Below are 23,276 nucleotides of genomic sequence, written 5' to 3'. Positions count from 1 at the left end.
TCTGTGGTAGCTTAAATTATGCTAAGAATGGTCATGTTATACACTAGGTTCTAATTCACAGCTATTAAATTTATATTGAAATTCTGCTTCTGTGCAGTTCTCTGTAAAAATAGACTTTAATTTGGATCTTCCACTGGTTCACATCTCATTTTTTTCTTCACTGGATACATACCTATCTTAATCAATAATTGTAGGTTGCAGAGTGATGTACTGGCATGTTTTTGACTGTAGTAGCAGAATACTCTGTGGTAACAAGAAGCCCGGACCTCGGAGATTTCAGGGTTAGCCTGGTAGTGTCCCCTTGATATTATCCGGGTCCCTTTTGCTGTCCATGTTTTCACTTTGTCGTCCTTAGCGTGTTGATGTTGGCTTCCCTCGTGACCTCAGGATAGTTGCAACACTTCTAAGTATGCTCTGCAAACAATACCCAAAGGCAGAAAAATACAGTTTACCCTTCAGCATCGCTGTGAGGGAGGATAGCTTTTCCTGAATGCTTCCCAGCAGATTTCCCCTCAGGTCCTGCTGGTTGAGATTTGGTTATTTGCACTGGCAGGAGGAATGGAACAGCCGTGGTTGGCTTGGACCAGTCAGGAATAGGTAGTGTAGCAGAAAATGATCACTTGAATTCAGTTGGGGGTCTAAAGGCTGTGAAAGACATGGGGATGGGGGTGCAATAAGGAACAAGGAGCATCTGCCATGGGTGCTAACTTTGTGTCCTTGGCCTACCCCCCACCCCCTGGGAAGTTAATGTCCTCACAAATTTCTAAGGGGAGGAAAAACTCTATAGTGTTTCCACTGAGCTTGGTGTTGGCTGTCGGTAATAATTTGTTCATTGACTCACTTATTCACGTAATAAACATTAACTGAACACATGCTGTGTGCCAGGTATTGTGCTCAGCATTGGGGTAGTAGCTGAGTGAGACTTGGTCCTTGTCCTCAGGGGGTGGCTGGCCTGCGTCCAGTGGAATAGGGAAGCTGAGGTAAGAGGGGAGGATAGAGTTATTCTGTAACAAACTGATTTTAGGAAATTTATTTTTCAACAGGCGATGTGAGACATGTGGATTTGGGATTTGAATTCATTTGAAAAGCCACTTTGGGGTAAGTTGGTAGCTGGGAGTAAATGACGCAGGGTTGTGCTTCTCTTTACATTGGGGTTTGCTCTTACAGTGCTGTACGTTTCACACGTACGTTGATTGGACTTTATGCCTCATATACGCACAAGAAAATGGCTTGTGCTAAAGTGCTAGTTTAGTAATCTGAGAACTAACCATCAAGCAGAGCCCCAGTACTAATTAGTTAGTGCATTCACGTCTCATTTGGGAGGTCAGTTTCAAGACTAAATGAAGACCAAATTTAGGAATAGAAAGATTCTTGTGAGAGCTTAACCTGCTTGAGCTCACCTGATAATCCTGTCAGGTGGACTGGAAGTCACTCACAGCGCCAGTGTTGAGGTGGAGGGTTAAAGCTGGTCTCTGAGCTGCTCTCTGCAGTGCTCCAGACGGCCATTTGAATTCTCATTGTGTCAGTTCAAATATAAAAGATTCCTGGTTTTTTGGTTTCATCTAAGAACCTCTAGAAATACTATTTAACATTTACTGGGTGTTTAGTAAATGGGTGTGTTGTGCATTACTTTATTTAATTCAGTGCAATGGGACCATAAGGTGGGTGTGTTTCTCATTCAGAGGAATAAAGAAGTCTAGGTTTATGCAAATAAAATACAATTGCTAGACTCACATAAGTGATACGTTTTAGAATTTGAAATTTGAAATTCAGCATTTGGCCTAAGAGACACTCACTGCTGATTCAAAATGCTGCCTGTGTTGGGTGTTCCCGAGAGCAGCCCCAGGTTCAGTGATTGGCTAGGAGGGCTCACAGGATTCAGCATGTAGTCATAATAACGGCTAAGATTTAGTACGGCAGAAGGATGCAAAGTAATATAAGCAAAGGGAAAAGTGCATGGGGTGAAGTCTGGGGGAAACTAGTCACTAGTTCCAGGAGGTGAGCTTAATTCCTCCAGCAGTGAATTTTGACAACACATGTGAAGTGTTGTCAACCAGGAAAACTCATTAGACTCAGTGCCAGTGTTTTTATTGGACCCGATAGTGGAAGCACCCTCTGCTTAGCATGTACCAAAATTTCAGGCTCCCAGAAGGAAAACGGATGTTTTGCATAAACTGTACTGTTTGCACAGACAGCTTAGGTGCAGTGAAGCAACACTTATCATTTAAGGTAAGTTTTATATCAGTGTAGGGACGTTTATCATTCAAGTTCCCAGACTCCAGCCAAGGGCCCGTCTTGCACCAAGCATTTCTAAGGACAGTAATCTCAGACCTTCCATCTTAGCTTTTATCCTATGCACTGATTTTTAATTTAAGGATGTTGTTATTATGATCATTTAGCTTCTGAAAAATAGTGAGGGAAGTGGGTATTATGGCAAACCAAATTCTTTAACGGTGTTTGTTTTGAGGGTCCTATGACTGCCCGCTAGTGTGATTTGCTGGAAAGACTCACACAACTCTGCATAGTATTGTACTCACGGCTAAGTTTTATTACAGCAAAGGATACAGTGCAAGAACAACAGGAAACAGATGTATACAGGTGAATGCTAGAGCGATCAGGCATGGACTTCTGAGACCCTCTGCGCGGATGACAGGGACACGATTTTCTCTGTAGCTATGAGTGATAGAGCTTGTACAAGATGCGTCTGGCCGGGGAAGTACGTGAGTGTTACAGTCCAGAGTTCTTGTAGGAAGCTGTCCACATAGGCATATTCCTGCCACGTGGCCAGTCCCCGTAACTGAGACTTAGGGCCCAGACCAGATACCAGGTGCACATCGTAAATCTTGGTGATTAAACATTGCTGACAGCCTGGTATATCCTGACCCACCACCTCTAACATCCTTAACCATTGACTGTGAACATTCCAGGAGTTTAGTTCTCAGAGTTTGGCCAGGGGTCATTGCCAAGGCTCTAGTCATCCCCAAGGGGTTAGCAAGGACTGAGTAAAACAGACCTGCTGTGTTAACCCTTTCTTCACAGTATCATACATGAAATAATGTTGCATTTGCTGAATGTAGAATTTAATGCTGATATATTCTTTAAAATATGATACTCTGTACTTAGAAAAAATAATAGTAGAAATAGTTGACAGATTTCACTTATCTGAGGGGAGCTTTGTAGATTCTTTTCTTTTAGGGGTTTATATAATGGTGACTTTGGGATTTCCCTCTTTTGTCCACAACTATTTATATTATATATAGATATGTGTTATGTTAAGGAATGATCCAGAAATATGAACTTAAAACAGTTAAATCAAGATAACACATAATTAACCTTCTTTTTATGAAGTTCTGCCTTGTGAGAGGCTTTTAAACACAGTGGGGTCTCTTTTTTATTCAGTTTGCAGATTCACAGAAATAACAGTTTTACAGAAAGAAAATAACCCATAATTTTAAAATTGCCTGGTTCCAGAATGTGAAACCAATCTTTACTACTTTAGTTATTGCTATTTGAAACCTGCTTTGTGTTATGCAAAAAAAGAAAAAGAAAAGACAAAGTAGATGGGGAGAGTTTCATACTTGAACATGAGAAGTTCTGAGTTAACACAGTTACATGGGTTTCCTTATTGTAGAACTTACAGAACCTTTAGCGCAGTAATTTACAGTATGAATCTCCCAGAGTGAATAGAGTAACATTTCCTTAACTTATTTACAAAATTTCTTTAGGGAGGACTCTCAGGTGTGCATCCTGCAAACAGTGCTCTTTAGAACCAAATAGAAGGACATTGAGAAGCCCTCAAAAGGTTTTAGCTAAAGGAGAGACAGAAACAAAACAACTATAGAAAAAATTTAAAGAAAACCTTATTGCAGAAGAGTTTAGTATCTTATACTGTCTGACAAAACCTATTTAGAAGCTAACCTATCTGGATGTCTCTTTCATGCCAGGTTTCCTGAGTTGATGTTTCTCTTTTGCAGTGTGAATGGCTTATCTCTTAGACTGGCATTTGATAGTGTGATAAGAGCTGCCATGGTGTGGATCATTGCCTTCATGAATAGATCTGTTGGAGGGTCCTCTCACCCCCATCCCTTTGCCTGGTTAGTACAATGCAAAGTTAGTGATTCTAGGTGTGGGTGCCTGAGAGTTCTTTGTTTCTGGGAGACGGGAGATAAGCGCCTAAGTGTACTCAGAAGTTGGAAGTTTTAGGGCCAAGAGATTGATGTTTCTGTTTTGCTATTTTACTCAAAAGGTTGTTTCTAGATTTTGATGATTATGATTAAGCTCCTACAAAGATTTGCATACAAGCCTTTGTATAGATGTACATTTTCCCTTCTCTTAAGTAAATAGCTAGGAATGGAATTGCAGATTCTTGTGGGAAGAAACTGCCAACTGTTTTCCAGAGAGACACTACCATTTTGCGTTCCACTGGCAATGTATTAGAGGTCCAGTTGCCGCAGTTCCTTGCTAACACTTGGTGTTTTTTTCTTTTCTGCTTTAGCTGTATATGTTGGTGCATAGTGTTGTTTCATTGTGGTCTTAGCGTGCAGCTCCCCAATAGCTAATGATGTTGAGCATCTCTTCACATGCTTGTTTGCCACCTGTATCGCTTTTTTGGTGAAGTGACAGTGCAAGCCTTTTGCCCATTTTATTGGATTGGGCTTTTTATTAAATTGTTATTTTGAGAGTTCTTTATATATTCTATATACAAGTAATTTATCATATACATAACTTGTAAATATTTCCTCCTAATATGTGACTTGTTTTTATTTTCTTGACTGTCTTTTGAAGAGCAGATTTTAATTATGAGGTCCAGTTCATCAGTCTTTTTAATGATTTGTGCATTTTATTGTTCCTGTGTAAGGAATCTTTACATAACCCAAGGGCTAAAAGATTTTTGCCTCTCCTTTATCCTCCTTTCTCCACAACGCTCTCCTCCTAAATGCACATACACCCACTGCATCTCATCTTCAGTTTTAGAATCTAGTTGTGTTGCCTTGGAAAAATTAAATAGGAATGGGGGTACAAAGTTAAAAAGATTTACATTTAAGTGTTCTGGGCTGCAAGGATTGAAAAAAATAACAATCAGCAGATTTTAAAGAACACAAAGCCACATTCGAATCCCAGATATTGCTCTAGCAGTCAGATTCCTTGCTTTGCCAGTGACCAAAAGAGGAAGATTTCCATGTAATGTGGCTTGAAATATAAATTTATATATATATATTATCTCTCTCTCTCTCTCTCTCTATATATATATATATATATATTCTCTCCAGAAAAGTGAGACTGTTGCTCCATGACCCCGTGCACTGTGATGCTTTTGATGCTCCCCTCACCCCAGCTACCTTAGGTGCCGGTAGTTGAGGCAAGACTGTGACAGTAGAGTCCCTGTTCTCATCGTGCAGTCAGGGAGTGTTGGTTTGATGAGAGGGGGACTATATGCAAGAGAGCAAAGTCCCCAGAGAGATGAGTAGAAATAATACATTATGTGTCTGTAAGTATCACTGAGTATTTTGGGGGTGCTTTTCAAGTTGCTGTTTAGCCACCTTGTGGAGTAGGCAAGGACTCATATCTTTTTCATAGATAAACTCTCTGGCCTGTCTTGGACTGTGCGGGTAAACCCCGCTCAGCTGCCTGCCAGGGAGCATGCCACATAAGGCTGCCCTTGTAAGAAGCTGCTCTGCTGCCGCTCAGCCCAGTCCTTCAGTGCGCCTGCCCGTGGGCTTTCAGTGTGGGGCACCTGTGTCAAGAGTGTTTCCTCTACCTGCTCCTCTGAATGCCCTTGGCTCACCTCTTTCCTGATGAGCCGGCCTTTGAACATTGTGTCTGCGGCTCGGTGGGATGATACCCTACCTCTCCAAGGCCCCTCAGACTCCTCCAGAGCTCCCCAGGATGAGCGCCTATGTGCCAGAAATGTTTCTGGTCAGGCTGTCCCAAATGACTGCAAATTTGGTGACAGTTCCTCCAGTCATTTTCGCATGATATTTTAACAGATTGGGGCAGGGGGTGATGGTTAGAAACTAAAAATCGGGGGACATCTATAAAATTAAGGACTAGGTCTCAGATCTTGTGATGCCCTTTCTTTTCTGTTATACTTTTAATGAGTCCTTTTCTGAGTGGCTGGTGATGAGCATTTTTAGAATGGGATTCAGTGGAACAGAGGGACAAGAATCACCCCAATTAAACTGCTCTAGTACGGCTACTAGGAGAATGCGTATAAATCCTTGGGCCCCAGGAACTGAATGTGAGTTGTGGAAATGGACTGGGAATCACTAGTTTCTCAAACTCCTGTGGCAGTTAATGGCTTTACTTTTGCTTTAGTGTTTAATAGAACAGTTGAATAGAAGGCAGTTAAGTCCCATGTGAGATAGTAGCTCACTGTTTTTGCATTTTCCTAGTTGTGGTGAATCAAGCACTTTTCTGCTGGTTTATTGACTCTTCAGGTTTCCTTTCTGCAAAGGGCTTGTTTACATCCTTTGTCCATTTTTCTCTTGGATCATGTATATTGATATTTGTAGGACTTACTTTTTCTTGATGCTATTAGTTTTTATGTATTTTACAAGTATTTTTTCAAGTCTGATTTTAAAACTATTCTTCATAGTAAAATTTCACATGCATTTTAAATTAATCTTGCAGTTCATTCTTTACGTTCTGAATTTTTAAGTTTTTTTTTTTTTCTTTCTGTAGGTTATGAACGTGATTTCTGATGAAACTGGATTGGAATAATTTTCATGATCTTTGTATATTTATATATATATATATTTTAAAATTTTGCATTTGACTTAAAGTGCCATGAGAAAATTTGCATATTGCAAGGTGGTCCTGGCCACCTCCTTGATTTGGGTACTCTTGGATATGTTCCTGCTGCTTTACTTCAGTGAATGCAACAAATGTGATGAAAAAAAAGAGAGAGGACTTCCTGCTGGGGATGGTGAGTGACTTTCTATCACAATGGACCTGTTTTGATACATATGTCACTTGTTTTTACTGATTTGGAAACTATAAAGTTTTAACAGTTTTAGATTAATCATAATCTCTGGCTTCCCGTATATGATGGTCATATTTGCAGCACTTGTCCAGTGGGTTCTTCCAACAGTTAAAAGTATTCGAGTATCACGTGTAGAATTACTAAATTCAACTTGTGTGTTCAATGTTAAATGTAGTTAATTTTGTGGAAGTTATATGACCAAATAATGCAAGGCCTCTCAGAGCCGGAACTCCGGCAGCTGTACAGAGGACTGGTCTGACTCCATAATGCTGAGCAGGGCGTTACACTGCAGTAGCGGCATCAGGGAGATTGCGCCAGCCTTCCCGTCTCAGGCCTAAGGGAAGAGGTCATTTTAGGTAGATGTGGTCTGGAGAGTTCGTTTTGTTAATGCTGGAGATAGCTCCAGTTAGCATGTTTAGGGAGAACTTTTGAAAAGATTAGGCTGTAAAATAGGGGCCGCTGTGAGAACGCCGCAGTAACTGACACGGGAAAGGAAGAAAGCACATGATGGAGGATGTACGTTGACAAGTACTGACATTTTTGGCAGAGGACACCTGAAAAATTCAGTTTTAAACTCTGTGTTTAAACCAACACATGAATGCTGCCTTTTATTTTTGTTTTTAAACATGGTGAAAATGACTCTGCCTTGTGAGTCAGTGATGCCGCTATTCTGGGCTCTGAACTCTCTGTGATTAGTTACAGAATATCTGGCTAACCAGGATCTGTTTTTAGGAGTTATATGTAGATGATTCGTTTTCTTTGAATACGTTGTCACATTTAAATATTTTGCACTTTTACAGTGCAGGCACCTGGTCCCTTAAAATTTATAACCTAAAAATTATTTATTTTTATTGATAAGTGAGCCTACTTCCTGTAATTTTTATAGATGGGATTGTGTGACCAGTTCTATTTATTTTTTGGGAAATTTGCCTAAAATTAGGCTCAGTTGCTAACACTGGACTTTAATAATACCTAGCCTAACCCCTAACTTTCTCATTTTCACCTTCCCTGTAATTTTTTAATAAAAGGTATTTTTATTCGAAGTCAGCCTATTAATTTGTTGACTTCCCTGGTTTCCTTTATGGTCCTGCTGGTTAGTAAGTTTGTTGGGTGACAAAACCCCGCCTCCTTACCTGCTGCTAAAGCTGTAACTCTGTCTACATTTAAATCAAAGGGCAGGTATTGCCATGCATCAGTAAGAAGGTAGGGTATTCTTTTCTTAAATAGAACAGATTAACTTTCCCCCCACTCCACCTTAACTCATTGCCATTTATAGTGGGAGCTCGTGGTATTCTACCTTAAATGGAAGGGCACGAAAGTAAGACAGAATGGGACCTCTGCAGCATCAAAGACCCACTTGGTGGATGTTTTTTAAACTCTGATATGCGCTGGGCAGTGTGCTGTCTGCTAGTGACACACAATTCAACAACACAAAAAAGTTCCTCCCTTTGGGGAACTCCTTCTCCTCCAATAGGAGAGAAAGAATAGTAGGGAGATAGTGATATGATACATCGCATACTAGAGATGCCCGTAAGAGCAGGAGGAAGGAACACCTCAGGGCACCTGAGAAGGTGCAGCAAACAAGTGATGCTCAAGTTGAGTATCAGGGTGAACAGGTGTTTGGTAGGTTTGATGGGTGAGGGGAGTGCCTTCCATGCAAAGGAGAGAAGTACATGCAAGATGAACAAGAGAGAGAGCAGAGTTGATGGATGGGAGAAGGTGAGGGGGAGCACAAGACAAAGTCAGGGAGGCTGGCAGAGGCCCCATCACAGAAGGCCGTTTGTGACCTGCAAAGGGTTTGGGGCCTCCTCCTGTAGGCAGTGGCATGCCGTGGAGGGATTTCTAACAAGGGAATAAGTAACCTGATGGCATCTGGACTTTGAGAAGAAAGTTTGGTGGTCTTGTGGCTGATATACTGAAAGAGAGTAAGACAGCAGAGACTGGTTTTAGTGCTGCTGAGAAAGCTTGGAGGCGTCCTTGGGGTCTACACTAAAACGATACTGGACGTGGAGGAGTAAAATACACGAGGAGTCTTTAAATAGCGGGATTTACATTGAACGTCGGTAATAAGGGAAAGAGGAAAGTCTAAGATGACTCTCAGGTCTCCCTCTTTGGATCAGTTGATGTGAGATGAGGCCCCCAGAGGCGGAGCAGCTTTGATGAGAAGGTGGAAGGAGGAGCACTTTCAGGTGCCAGTGTAGACGCTCTGCCGCGGAGAGTGGTTGAGGTGGAGCTCGTGGGTGGCCGTGTGAGCCTGTGTGCGCATGAGACGGCCCCAGGCTGTGTGGAGAGTTGGAGGAGGCAGACCAGCGTTGGGGAGGGGCATGGAGGGTCCCTACAGGAAGAGAAGGCTTCTGGGAAGTCAGAGGTGGGAGGAGAGGCCAGAGGGAGTGGGGTCATGGGAATCCAGGAGTGGTGTTCGTTCAGAGATTTTACCTGAGATGAAGTTTTTCTGGTATGTTTCCTAATGGGTTTCCTTGTGACCCTCGCACGTGCCACTGGATATGATATACTGGCGTGCAGCCTCTTTTTAGGAAGCTTTGGCATAGAGAGAGGTGGGTAGTACAGTAGTTAAAGGAATGGAGCAAAAATTAGTTTTCCGTGTATATGTGTATTCTTTATGTGTGTTGAGGGAGAGACTTAAAATAAAAGGGAAAGAAATGATGGTTGAAAGAGCAAATTCTCAGCAGATGAGAGAGTGTGATATCAAACCCGTAAGAAAAGGATGATCCTTGAAGAGGATTCTAAGGTTAGTATGGTTTCAAAAACCACTAGTGGCATGAGCATCAAAGAGGAGTGGTTTTATACAAAGTACAGAAGTACAGAGTAGAGGGAAATTAGTCTGGAAGTGACGGCACGGAGCTATGAGGTAGATCACTGCCTCCTAAGAACAGGAGAATGAACGTTCTCCCAGAAAAGGCCGTGAGGTCAGCGGGCTCTGGGGGAGAGAGTCAGATCTGAGTTGTCTGGTAGATGGGGCCCCCGTGTTGAGGAGACAAGATGATGAAGAAGCTTTGTGATGGCCCAGAGGGTTACAGGGTGTTGAGCGGGACACACGGAGAAGGAGGTCAGCAGCAGAAGGACGAGGGATCGGCTGAGCAGTCAGCCAGGAGGTGAGTTAATAGCTGCAGGGAGAGGGTTTGAGAGGCCAGCAGTTCCAGATGGGCCCCTAGCGCATCTGTTTTCAAACTGTGTTCCATGTACCATTAAGGGATTGAAAGGAAAGAGTAGGGAAATGATTTAGGGACGGGGAGGAGTTGATGCTAAGCAAGGACAGTTTGAAGAATCTGCTCTGATGTGAAGTTTCAGTGCAGTGGGAGCTGAGAGGTCCCAAGTAGCATCAGAACCTTGAAGTTGTCAAGGTTCTCAGCATGAGGCTAGTGAGGAATCGTGGTGGTGCCACCGAAGAGATCTTTTACTGCAAGTTGTTGGAAGAGAGTAGATAGGTGATGCCACCAAGGACGTGGACCTTCTTAGTGGAATTAGCAAGTATGCTCAGTGACCTAGAAGAATGGAGGTCTCTTTAGATAGAACACGAGGTCTCCAGGGTGTTCATTTTTTATGGCATTTGAAAAACCAAATCAAAACAAAAAAGCAAAAAAAAGCAATGAGCCGATATGACGCTTGAGGGCAGTTGCTTCAGTATTGTAAGAATCTCATTTCTGACCGTTCTTTGAACTGCTTTTCAGAGCCAATTTGGTGAAATTTACCAAATTCTGTTCTTTATACTATTTTGTGTAAAAAGGTGCCTTATTTTTAAGCAGAGTAAATTCCTTGTCTGTATGATAATGCTCAGGGCCTTTTATATGATTATCATTGATATATTTAGTTTTCTGGGATTCTTACATTTAGTTTGTTACTTGCCAATAACAACAGGCTAGTCTTGGTGATTACAGAGGGTTGTTTTGTTTTGTTTTATTTTCCTGAGCAGTTCTTTCTTACAGTTTTATACTTGTATTTTATACCCCAGACTGCCTGAGAATAGCAAAATTCTTCTGTTGCTAGAGAATTAGATTGGGCCTCCCTTGAACAAACCAGGTTAGTGTGGGTTATGTCTTGGGAATATTTTTTGCAACTCTTCTGCTTTTTAGAATTAACTCATTCATTCACTTTATGGATTTGGATGTTGTATAAAAGAGTCGGTATATTTTGCAGATCCTGTTTCAGGTAGGAACGGATCCTTTATGTTCACACTGATCTCAAGGCCAGAGTTTTACTTCACAATGACGGGGCAAGATCTTAACTTTCTGGCCATGCAGTCTCTTAGGCTGTAAGCAATCAAGTTTATACTTACTGGTCCTTACAGTGATCATTCACTGAGCGCTCTTTCATGCTCCCCCAACCCCCACAGAAAATTTTAAACAAACAAAAATAGGGAAAATAGAGAATTGATCTCCCATATACCCATTGTCTGGCTTCAACAGCTGTCAACTCAAAGCTAGACTTGTGGCATGGATACCTTTTTCTCTCTGTCCTCCCCCCGTGTTGGTGGTTGTTGTTGAAGAAGAAGAAATTAGGCTGATTTTCTTCTCCAGTTTCCCACAGTCAAGGTTTATATTCCTTTAATTTTTTGTTTTTTAATCATATCCTTCTGTCCCCTTTATTTCCTGTGAGTTGGTAGGTAGGTTCAGAGGCTTGATCAGATTCAGGATCTATACTTCCCCCTTCCCCAAGCAAAAGTGTGTTATAGATGGTGTTCTGTATAATTTAATACTCTTATTTAAAACTGAGCAGTATGAAAATGTTTCCATTTTAACTTTTCTTTAAAGAATCATCTTATACTAAAATAGGACACAGATAACAGGATATTTATAATCAGGGCCGCTAGATGTCTCCCACCCACCTTTTCTGTGCCATGCACAAAAGATCTTGTCACCTCCAGCCCTCTGCTGCTTTACATTGACCCCTGAACATCCCAATCCCCAAACCTATTCATTGCTCTTTTGCTCACATATTAATTCAGCACATAGTTAAGCTAAAAAGAGATCATGATCCAGTCGGGGGAGGGTGTCATAAGATAGCCTTAGCAGTCACTGTAGTAAGGGATAACTATTGGTTAGAGACATAGAGCCCTAGATGAAACGATGTGGCAGTCAGGAGTGGTAAATGGTCACTAGAGAGATTTGGAAGAGCTGCAGGAGAGAAGCCATTTCAGTTGGGCCTTGGAGGACAAGTATGGGTTTGGTATTGCAGAGGTGGGAGTGGGAAGGAGATGCCGAGGAGGGGACCAGTGTGAGCAAAGGCACCGGTGCAAGAAACCATGAGGCACATGGAGGAGAGTGGTGGGTGCTGTCGGACTGGGAGGTGGAGAGCCCAGCGGGTGGTGGTCTTGGAGCGTTAGGTTAAATTCCCTATTAAAGAGAACGGACTCCAGGAGACTAAGGGAATAACACGATGAAGGCTGTGTTTCAAGGAGGCTGAGGCGGTAACAGTATTCGAGGTGGGAGTGCCGAGGCCGTGCAGTGATTCAGGTGAGTGGTGCAAGGCGAGGAGGTCTTGGGTCGGGCAGCTGCTGGCAGCGTTACAGACTGGGAGAGGATGGGCTCAGAAACGCGCTGGTGGTTGAGGGCATAGTTCAAACTCATGTTACTAAACAGAAACATGAATCAATTGCTATAAAATTAATGTAAATTTCCTTTTATTCTTAGTCCTAGAGCCAGTACAAAAGCCTCATGAGGGTCCTGGAGAAATGGGGAAACCAGTCGTCATTCCTAAAGAGGATCAGGAAAAGATGAAAGAGATGTTTAAAATCAATCAGTTCAACTTAATGGCAAGTGAGATGATTGCACTCAACAGATCTTTACCAGATGTTAGGTTAGAAGGGTAAGTACCCCATGTGGTCCTGACAGTATCTCATTTGAATGAGAAGTATATTCTGAGTCTGGTAGGTTGCACTGTAGTGTTGACTGTTCTTAAACTGAATGTTATATCGCTAAGCTACTACTTACACCCCACTTAAAAAATAATTAAATGCTGATAAAATAATACCTCAAGTTCTAGTGACCATTGGGACTATGGATTTTAGGCTTTGGAAGATAATTGTTTACCTTGACAGATTAGTAGGGATTTTAAACTTCGCTATTACCAAAACATTTATTTAAATACTATTTTTTAAAGATTCTTGTAAGTTGTGTGTAACTTAAAGCAGTGACATATACAATTGTAAGTGTGCAGATCACTGAATGTTTGTATATGTATGTATCTGTCTTGAGTGTCATCCAAGTCAAGTTATAGAACATTTCCGTCACCCTTGCAAGTTCTCTTATGTACTCCCACCCCCAGGGGCAGCCTTTGTTTTGATCTCTAAATATAGAAGAGCTTTGTTTTTCTCGGAACTTTTTATAAATGGATCCGTACTATGTATATTCTTTTGTGTCTTTGAGATCCGTATTACTGTGTAGATTATTGCCTTTATTCCTTCCCATTGCAGTGTGGTGGTTTGTTGTGTGCCTATACCACAGTTTATCTACACACTGAGAGATATTTGGGTTGTTTCCACTTTCTGTTATGAATAAAGCTGTGGTGGTGATACTCCTGTGCATGTTTTTAGGAGGACTTAAGCTCTCGTTTCTGTTCGGTATTTATTGAGGAAAGGAATAAGGTATACACTTACATAACTTTATCATGTGCTGCCAAACATTTTTCCAAGATACTGGTACCAGTTACACTCCTACCAGCAATATAAGAGACCCAGTTGTGCCACGTGAGGACGGTAATACAAGGGATCTGGGCTAGAGGACAACAGCCCCAGTTAAAAGCAAGGGAACTGTACAGGGGATGGTAGATCAAGTGGACATACACATTCTGGCTGCAGAGACCCCTTGCAGCCACCTTGCCTCCTCCGGCTCCCGTTAATAACCACAGCCAAGCCTTACCCCCTAGGCAAGAGACTGGGGCATCTTTTTCAACAGAATTGGACTAGCCCTAGAGGAAAAAAAAAAAGAACTATGGACACCAACATCAGAGATTCTCCAATTTATATCCAGGGCTTATATTCAGCATTTTGGTCTTCCATGTTTAATCATAGGTAACCAAGAAGAATAGACATCACAGGAAACCCCCAGACGTGGAGAGTATAATGCAAAACTGTAAACAACTTGGAGGAAGCAGAGACTATTCGAGAGGAAGAAAACGTAAAAAGAACAATTAGTAGTCCCAATTAAGTAAGAAAACATATTGCAACCATAAAACAAGAATAGGAATGCTCTTCAAAAGATACACTGAGAGAACTAAAAAGAGCTTTTGGGAATTTAAAAACTTGAAAACATCCAGAGGTTAGAAGGCAGAGCTTAGAAGGCAGTGAAGAATTACAGAGCCAAAATACGAGAGAACATGGAAACCCAGAGAAATGAGCCTAGAATTCAGAGGCAACTTTTTACTTAGAGGCATCTGCTGAATTCAGAAGGACTATACTGAGAAATAAATAGTGTTTCTGACAGCCCTTTGGTGCTAGGTAGGGCCTGAAAACAGAACCTGTCGTGTAAGGAGGAAGGGTGATCGTGGTGTTGGAGCCCCGGAGTCCCTTCCTGCATGCTTTGGTGTTAGGCTTCTAGAAGTAATGATCATACTGAAGTGGACATATCAGCTTTTGTGGGGACTGAAGCCCAACTTCAAACTATCTCGATGTATGAAGCTAAATTAAGGTGCTTAGGGTTTACTAGTGCCTCTAGCTCCCTTAGAAGCAAACAAATCCGCTTCGAAGGAAGATCTCAGGCGTCAATTTTTTTTTCTTTATGGTATTTCGCATATAGTGTCTGGCTTGCAATTGACAAAAAAAAAAGAGCAGACATATGAGGAAACAAGACAGCATGAAAGAAAACAAAGCATTAGAAATGAAAACAGACCAAAAAGGACTCCAGGTAATGGAGTTATCAGAAACAGACTTTAAGGTGATTTTATATAATATTAATGTGTTTAAGGAGATTAAAAATGAGATTGAGAATTTCAACAGAGAACTGGAACCTATTATGAAATAACCAGATGGAAATTCTAGAATTGAGGAAGTATAGTAATAAAAATAAAAAACAGTGGATGGGTTTAGCAGCAGATTAGACGTAACTGAAGAGAGAATTAGTGAACTGAATTAAGGAACAGGAGTAAATATCTAGAATGAGGCATGGAGAATTAGGAAGATGGGACATGAAGAACAGATAGTAAGAGATACAGGAGATGTAATGAGAGGTCTAAAATTATTGACAAATTGCAGTTACGAAGTGAGAAAGGGAATAGAGCGGCAGCAATATTTGAAAGTATCATGGCTGAGAATTTTCCAAAACTGATGAAAGGCAACGAGGCACAGAATCAGTAGGTCTGGTGAGCCTCAAGCAGGATACCTGCCGCATAATAACGACCTGGACACATCGTAGTAAAACTATTGCAAATCAAAACTAGAGAAAAGAGTCAAAAAAGAAAAAATCAGAGAGGGAAAATAAAGATTCCCTTCAAAGATTCCCTTGTAAGTCTGACAGCTAACTTCTTAAGAGAAAAAAAAAAAAGAGGAAGCCAACAGATAATGGAGTGGTATCTTTTAAGAGAGAACTACAGCCTTAAATTCTATACACAGCAAAAGTATCCTTCAAAAATAAAAAAATTTTAAGATCAGCAAAAACTGAGATAATTCATTACCCACACTAAAAAATGCTAGTGGGTATTTTCTTGGCAGAAAATAACCCCATGAGTGATCAGATAATAGAAATGAAGGAAGAGCATGAAAGTAAGTGGATGAGATATGGAGGAGGAGAAGCGAGCAGAGCAGAGCTCTGAGAGGCCACGTATTGAAAATCGACTGTGTGGAGACTTAAGATGACCGAGAACATGATGACAAGATTAGTGCTGGAATTGGTAGGGAAGGTGGCAGATGATTGTAACAAGGATGGGTTGGCAGCTTTTGATAGCACCTTCTTTAAAGGACCTGAGGCTTCTTAGGGAAGAAGGAGAAACTATAGTCTTGAATCACCAGTGAGGACCAAGGGAGATATTTACCCCCACTTCCAGACTCAGCGGTTTAAGGGATGTGGAAGAAAAGCCAGCCTAGGAAAAAAATCAAATCAAATTGCAGATACAGTACTTAGAGTTATGGAGGTAATTGCCAAGAGACAACAGATAAAAGAACATGGTTTGCATTATGGGAAGGGAGAAATGGCAGAGAGGTGAGGGAACAGCCTTTTTAACGTGCTTCGGGCAGCTAGTTAATTTTTAAGCTATGTACGTGTCCTTTGATCAAAATGAAAGCTAAATAAAGTTCCTCAGGTAATTCTAATCTCTGCAGATATCCCGCCTCCCAGGGACTCACTGCTCCAGTCTAGTGCTTCTCAAACTTGCTGGGGTAGGAGAGGAGGGAGAAGGAAGAAAGGCTGCAGGTGGGGATGTGGAATTCTCTCTGCTCTCTCTTTAGGTCGCTCCTTACTAGCTCCTCAGACCAGAAAGAGAGCGCCTCTTTTGGGTCTCATTGTGCACACGTGTAGTTTTGCGGCTGCTGAGTGCAGGCTGGCCAATGCCAGAGCGGGAAGGATGGAAGAGTCCCCGCTGATTGGATGGAACTTCACCTTCAGGTCTCCTTCGTCAGCTGGCCTGCTGCCATTTACAGTTCAGTGTCCCCTTACATATCTGTCCAGGAGTTAGGGTTCCACCCACACTTACTCATTCTTTCCTGGAACCAGAAAATACACCCATTTAAAGTGTATATAGTTCAGTGATTTTTAGTAATGGAATCGTATAAAAGTGGGTCTTTTGTATCTGGTTTCTTTGAGGATGATGTTTCTGAGATGTATCCTTTGTTCCTTTTTATTGTCCAGTGTTACTCATCTGTGTGAATGTAACACATTTATATCTTCTGTCACTCGCTGAGCGTTTGAATTGTTCCCATTTTCTGGCTGTTACGAATAATGTTGCTAAGAACATTTATGCACAAGTCTTTGTGTGGATATATGTTTTTTGTTTTTCTTAGATAGGTTTTTGTTTTTCTTGGGTGGATTCCTGATTGCTGGGTCATATGGTCACTCTTTGTTTAATTATTTAAGAAATTGCCACATTATTTTCTGACGCTGCTGCACCACCCACATTCCCACCAGCAGTGTATGCGGGTTCTAGTTTCTCCACATCCTCACCAGTATTTCTTTTTGCCTTTTTAATTATAGCCATTCTGCTAGGTATGAAGTGGTGTCTCATCGTGATTTTAATTTGCATTTCTCTAATGACTGATATTATTGGGGATATTTTCATGTGCTTATTGGCCATTCTTATATCTTTCATGAAATAGTTCTTCAAGTATCTTGCCCATTTTAAATTGGATTATTTGTCTTCCTGTTACTGAGTTGTAAGAGTTTTTTTTAATATATTCCGGATATAAATCATTTTATCAGATGTATGATTTCCAGATATTTTCTCAGTTTGCAGCTTGTCCTTTACATTTCCTTAATGGTACCTTTAGGCATAGAATGGCACACAAAAAATTTAATTTTGATGAAGTCATATTTATTAGTTGTTTCTTTTATGGATTGTGCTTCTAATGTGTTATCCCACCTCATGGTGCAAGGCTGGAATCTTTCTTCCTAAGATCAGAAACAAGGAAAGGATGTCTGCTCTCCACTTGTATTCAAAATTACACCAGTTCAGAACTCAGAAGTGTGCCATGCATACAGAAGTCCTCTCTGGTCTGAGATACAACAAAGGGGACTTTTAAGGGTTAGAGAGTGAAGTAAAACCCTCATTTCTCTCCCAATCTATCTCCCTATTTAACCTTTTCACCTTCCCCACAATCCCAGCCCCTAGGCAATATTGCCAAGGCTGCACAGCCATGGGAGCAGTGCCCAGGCAAGCAGTGAAGCTCTGGGGAAGGGGAATCATCTGTTTGACTGGAAGAACTCTGGCCTCCAGAGAATGGGGAGAATTCCCATTGTTTTCTGTCTCCCACAGCCTGGCCTAGAACACAGACACAGTCGCAGGAAGTATGCAGCAGAGTGAGGAAACTGAAGCCTCGGCTCTCTGGCTCTGTTGGAAGACAAAACATACAAGATGTCAGTTCTCCAATAGATGTTTGGTGAAATTCCACTCAAAATCCCAGGGAGAGATTTAAAATTTTATTTGGAAAGGCAAAGGAAATAGAATCGCTAAAATAATTTTGAAAAAGATGAATAAAGTTGGAGAAAACACAGTACCCGATTTAAAGACTCTCCGTAAAGCTGCAGTGATCAAGACAGTGTGGTTTTGGCAAAAAAGATAGATGTATAGATTAGTGGAACAGAATAGAAAGCTCAGAAATAGACCCACACGAATATGGTTATTTGACTTTTGACAAAGCTGAAAAGCCAATTCAATAGAGAAAAGATTATCTTTTCAACAAATGATGTTGGAACAATTAAAAATCCATAGGTAAAAACATGACTCTCAACCTTAATTTCATGCATTATATGAAAATTAAGTCAAATTGGATCAGAGATCTAAATCTAAAACCTAAAAGTTTTTAACTTGGGGATGATATTCAGGGCCTGGCGTTAGGCAGAGAGTATTCAGACATGACACAAAAGCATGATTCCATAAAAGAAAAAACTGAAAAATAAAATCATCAAATTAAAAAATTTTCTCTCTGCTAAAAATGCTGTTAGGAAAATGACAAGTTACAGAGTAGGAGGGAATATCTGTACCTGGGAGATGTAATTAAGAATCTGCCTGTGGATTACAGCTGAAACTCATGCCTCTGAGTGTCCACCATACGCTCCACTGACAGTCATGCAATAGGAGGGGGAAGAAAACGAGGGGAGACACACTAGATAACCAGGAAGGGATGTTCCTTCTCCGGCAGTGTCTCCCCAACACCCTTCACTGACAGAGCTTATGTATCCATCTTGCTAACTGCAAAGCACAAATGCTTGTAGGAGCCAGTTACGTTATCACAGAGCAGGCAATGAAGGATATATTTGGAGCTAAGAGGCAGTACATTCTTAATGGGCATACTGCACAAAAGTGATAAATCATTTCTCTGATAGCTAATGTAGTATGTGTTTGTGGATTCTTGTATTTTAAAAATTCCTATTTCAATTTATAATGTAACTATAACCCATAAACATAAGCACTTTGGGGTCCTCAATTTTTAAATATGTAAAGGGGTTTTGAGTGAAAAAGTTTTGAGAGTTGCTGCTCTACATTATTCTTTTTAAGTAAAGTTCAAAAAAAGAGGCAAAACTCATGTGTCATGTGAGAGGTCCAGAGGAGTGGCTACCTCGGGAAGGGGCGCAAAGGCAGCCTGGGTTGTTGGTAGTGGTTTGTTTCTTCACCTGGCTGCTTACTACTTGATGCATTCACTGTAGAAACTCCACTGTCTGCTTAGGATTGTCAGCTTGTTTGTACATATATTTCGGTAAAAAGTTAAGACTTTTTTCGCCTCTTTTCCTGACCCACACCCTGTTGTCAGATCTGTCTGTAGTTTTTGTTTGTTTAAGTAGCACACCCTTGCCCTGGCTCATTTTTATCCCTGAGAAGGAAAGGCTCAGTTGGGACAGGGTGGAAGCAAACTGCTTCATAATACTGCCTGTGCTCATCCTCATCTTTGTGCCCCTCCACCCCCAGGGGATCCTTCACCCCAAGCCCCACAAGGATAGCTGTTCCCTCTGTGGGAAGAGTTTAGCTAGAGTGGGATCTCTGGTTGTTCTTAAGTGCTGTATGACTTTCCCAGATAGAGAGGAGTTTGTATGTGTTTACCTGTTTGAGATCAGTTGTGATGATTTTTGCCATATTTTCTCAATGTTTTCTATTTTGCATTGGGAGAATATTTATGAATTTGTATGTCCTCTGAATGAGTAAATGTAATAGATTTAGAAAATTATTTTCCTTTTTGTCATCTATTCTTCTGGATCATCTATTCACTTTGCTTTCTGATTCTTCCGTGGTGCTGTGAATGATTTCCATTTTAGTCTCCTTTATTTCTAGTGTTCCTATAGCCTTGCTTCCTTTACATACAACTTCACAATTTAATTCTTTAACATATCACCCTAGTACTAAATCTGACTCCTCACGTCTCTTCTGCAGAGCCTGCATCTCAGAGTCCTGTCGTCTTCCTGTCCACTTCCTAGCCATGCACGTGGCTGCCGGTACTGTTAGTACGCGGCACATCACCTAGCATTACCTAATCTTTTTTTTTTTCCAGCAACTATAAAACCAAAACTTCCCTTTTTCTTTCAATTAAAAAAAATTTTTATTTTTTACTGAAGGGTAGTTGGTTTACAGTGTTAGTTTCACGTGTATAGCAAGGTGATTCAAGTTACACATTTACACACACATATATATGTATTTTCAGATTCTTTTCCATTATAGCGTATTGCAAGAAATTGAACATAGTTCCCCTTACTGTATTTAAAACAGATGAACTACAAAGACCTCCTGTGCAGCACAGGGACTCATCACCTTCTGTGTCTCACTCTCACCGTGGCTGTTAGTTCTGTCTCCCAATTCTCCTGTAATGATAAGCAGGATTAACTTGGGGAAAAGGATTACGTATGACTTAATACAATTCAGTTAAATAATATTAGAAACTTTTTTTCTGAGCCCCTTTTACCCAAACACAGGCCATTCCTGACTTGAGAGTCCTGCTCCAGTCGTCTGTGAGTCAGGCACTCAGCGTGTGCCTTCCCTTGGAAACATGAGTGTCTTGACTTGCTCACCTGGGAGCTACCTGAAGCAGAGTACTAATGAGGTAGATAGATAGATTAGATAGACAGACAGACAGACAGAATCTAGCCACCATTTAGAACAGTTTTGATAAATACTGTCAAAATAATACTATTTGATATAGTACTATTATATCAATACTATCTGAAAATAGTGTTAGTTACTGTATTAATTATTTAATACTATTTTCAGATAGTATTGTTTGGCATGCTAAGAACCTTCCCACAGGTTTCCTTCCCGTGGCCTAGGCAGCTGGTCGCTGGGACCTCACCTCCTCACCCCCGCCTTGGAGGCAGGGGATTGTAGAGAGGGTGGCAGGCTGCGTGGCGGCCTTCTCATGGATCTTGGAGTGAATGAATGTAGGGTGAGTGGGGAGTGGACTGTGGCGTGGACGTGAGGCTTAGGCTCCGGTGGATAGACAGTGAGGTTACAGTAAGAAGACAGGGAGCCCACACCGCGAAAGGGAGCCCTGGGGATGGGGAAGAGGGTGGGAGGTGCTGAGATGGGATTTAATGAAGAAGGAGAGCGGAAGCTGCTTGTTTCTCCTCTTCTCCTGGGAGAGCGGAGGGGCAGGGGCTGACGGGGCCCCTGTAGTGACCTGTCCTTCCATTTCTCCTTTTCTCAACCCCTTTATTTGATTTACCTTGTCATCTTTTTTCAGTTCTGTTTTCCTTTTCTTCCACCTGCCAACCGGCAGCCCTGGGATGGCATGCTTAGTAAGCAGGGACATTGTGGCAGTTTCAGAAGCGGGCTCTTGTTGGTATCTTTCTCATTTCTTCCCCCTTCTCTCCTTTCCCTATTCCCATTGACAGGTAATAACAGACGAGATTGGAGAGAACACAAGGTCTGAGGGATTTACAGGAGCAAGAAAAAATAGTAGAAAGAGAGTCTGGAGGAACTGTTCTTTGGGGATCCCTGAGAGAGTAACATATGCCCTCTTCAGGAGAGTTTTAAGTCCTAAAACACATGCCTGAATGTCTGCTTACTGCTGTCAGTGCTCTCTGGTGGTCCGTTTCTAATGGTTTCACCTAGCCAACAAGATTGAAAGAAGAGACTGTAGAATCAGTATGTTGATTTTGTGTGCAGGTATTTCTGGTGTATTTGGTGATTGAGTTTATAGACATAGTCTGTACTGAACAAGATGCACATTGAACTCTCAGTGTGGTGGAGGCAGCACCAAGACTGGTGGTGTTAGTCAGGCCCTGGCACTCCCTCCCTGGGTCTGTCCTCAGCTTCTCATCTGTGAAACGTGGCTCCAAGTACCTCCGAATTTTTAGGGAGCTTAAGTGCCTAGTACATGATAGATACTCAGTAAATGTTGGTTCACTTCCTTGGTAGAAAATAATCCTTTGCTTAGATGATTAAAGCGTTAAGACTGATTTTTTTGTCTCATTGGACTCTGGAGACATGTTCAGTTGGGGATTGATGATAGAGCCTTAGTACATTCTCCATTAAATGAATCAACAGAAAACACTCATCAGAAAGAGGTGCCTGATTCTAAGGACACAGTTAACATCCTTAAAATGATTTTAATCTAAACGTATATCTTTAAGTAGGTACTATTTTATTAAACATGCAACATTAACTAAAACTTAAGTAAATGAAAAGTTACCAAGGGTTGCACCGCCAGAGCAAACTGTCTTTATTGTTCTGTCGCCCCTTCCAGCCTGGGTTGCTTGATTATGCTCTCTTAACAGTTTTACAAAGGCATTTGCTTTGTCTCTAGGTGTAAAACAAAGGTGTATCCAGATAACCTTCCTACAACAAGTGTGGTGATTGTTTTCCACAATGAGGCTTGGAGCACACTTCTGCGAACGGTCCATAGTGTCATTAACCGCTCACCAAGACACATGCTAGAAGAGATTGTTCTAGTAGATGATGCCAGTGAAAGAGGTAAATCTTAGATTTTAATGCCAAAAATATGCTACACCTTTTGTCGTGAATGGTTAAAAAGCTACTTGCTATCATTTTTAACCCAGTAATTTTATACAAACTTCTAATTTATCCTAAAAGTTATTTTACATTTGGACTCATTGACATGTGCAAAAAATTAACACCCTTGTGAAACTTAAAATATTACTTTAATTAGCATTTAGTTTATGTCACATCTTAATCTTGTTTTAAAAAGAAATAATTCTATAAAAATTTATGCAGAACAGTGGGGGGTGAAGCACATAATTTTGTCAGGATTTTCTCTGTGGGAAGCTGCAGCCCTGAGTCAGTGGAGAAAGATTAGCTCCTACTCAGAGCCGTGAATAGCAGTGTTAGTTCCACGTCCAGGGGAAAGTGTCTGACAGCGCAGCGGAGCCTTGGCTGGGTGAGCTGCGGGCCCCCACGTTCTTCTTAGGTTTCCCCATTTTCTCCATTTCTAAGTCCGGGAATGGTCTGTAGCTAGGTGCATAAAAGGATGAAGAAGGAACTTTTGAAAAAGTGGAGTCTAGCATGACTGACCTCATAATGATCCTCTGCAGTGACTTTCCCAGATACTCTTCCAAGAATCTCAGAATTTTTCACAGGCTTTTTTTTTTTTTTTAACCACAGCACAGCTATTTAGGGTCATTTGTGTTGTGAGTTTCCCCCAGTATAACTATACTCACATGAGAAAAATTTGGAGGGAACTACAGAAAATGGC

General features: G+C 41.3%; 1 protein-coding gene across 2 annotated transcripts in view; it reads left to right on the top strand.

Moving 5' to 3' along the window:
* Positions 1-1,044: 1,044 nt before the first annotated feature.
* GALNT1 (polypeptide N-acetylgalactosaminyltransferase 1) overlaps positions 1,045-23,276 on the top strand; it is a 46,761-nt gene continuing 24,529 nt past the window's right edge. Inside the window, exons 1-4 of one of the 2 annotated variants that reach the window (XM_010977428.3) lie at positions 1,045-1,098; positions 6,682-6,925; positions 12,631-12,805; positions 22,371-22,537. In XM_010977428.3, coding sequence (XP_010975730.1) covers positions 6,787-6,925; positions 12,631-12,805; positions 22,371-22,537 — 481 coding nt within the window. In that variant the 5' untranslated portion in view covers positions 1,045-1,098; positions 6,682-6,786. Of the gene's footprint in view, positions 1,099-3,978; positions 4,095-6,681; positions 6,926-12,630; positions 12,806-22,370; positions 22,538-23,276 lie in introns of those variants that run through there. The other variant, XM_031438951.2, reaches the window with a different exon arrangement.

The sequence above is a fragment of the Camelus dromedarius genome, chromosome 32, assembly GCF_036321535.1.
Source record: "Camelus dromedarius isolate mCamDro1 chromosome 32, mCamDro1.pat, whole genome shotgun sequence".
In the NCBI taxonomy this organism is placed as follows: domain Eukaryota; kingdom Metazoa; phylum Chordata; class Mammalia; order Artiodactyla; family Camelidae; genus Camelus; species Camelus dromedarius.
The sequence above is the reverse complement of the archived record's forward strand: the minus strand, read 5'-3'. Positions and strand labels throughout refer to the sequence as shown.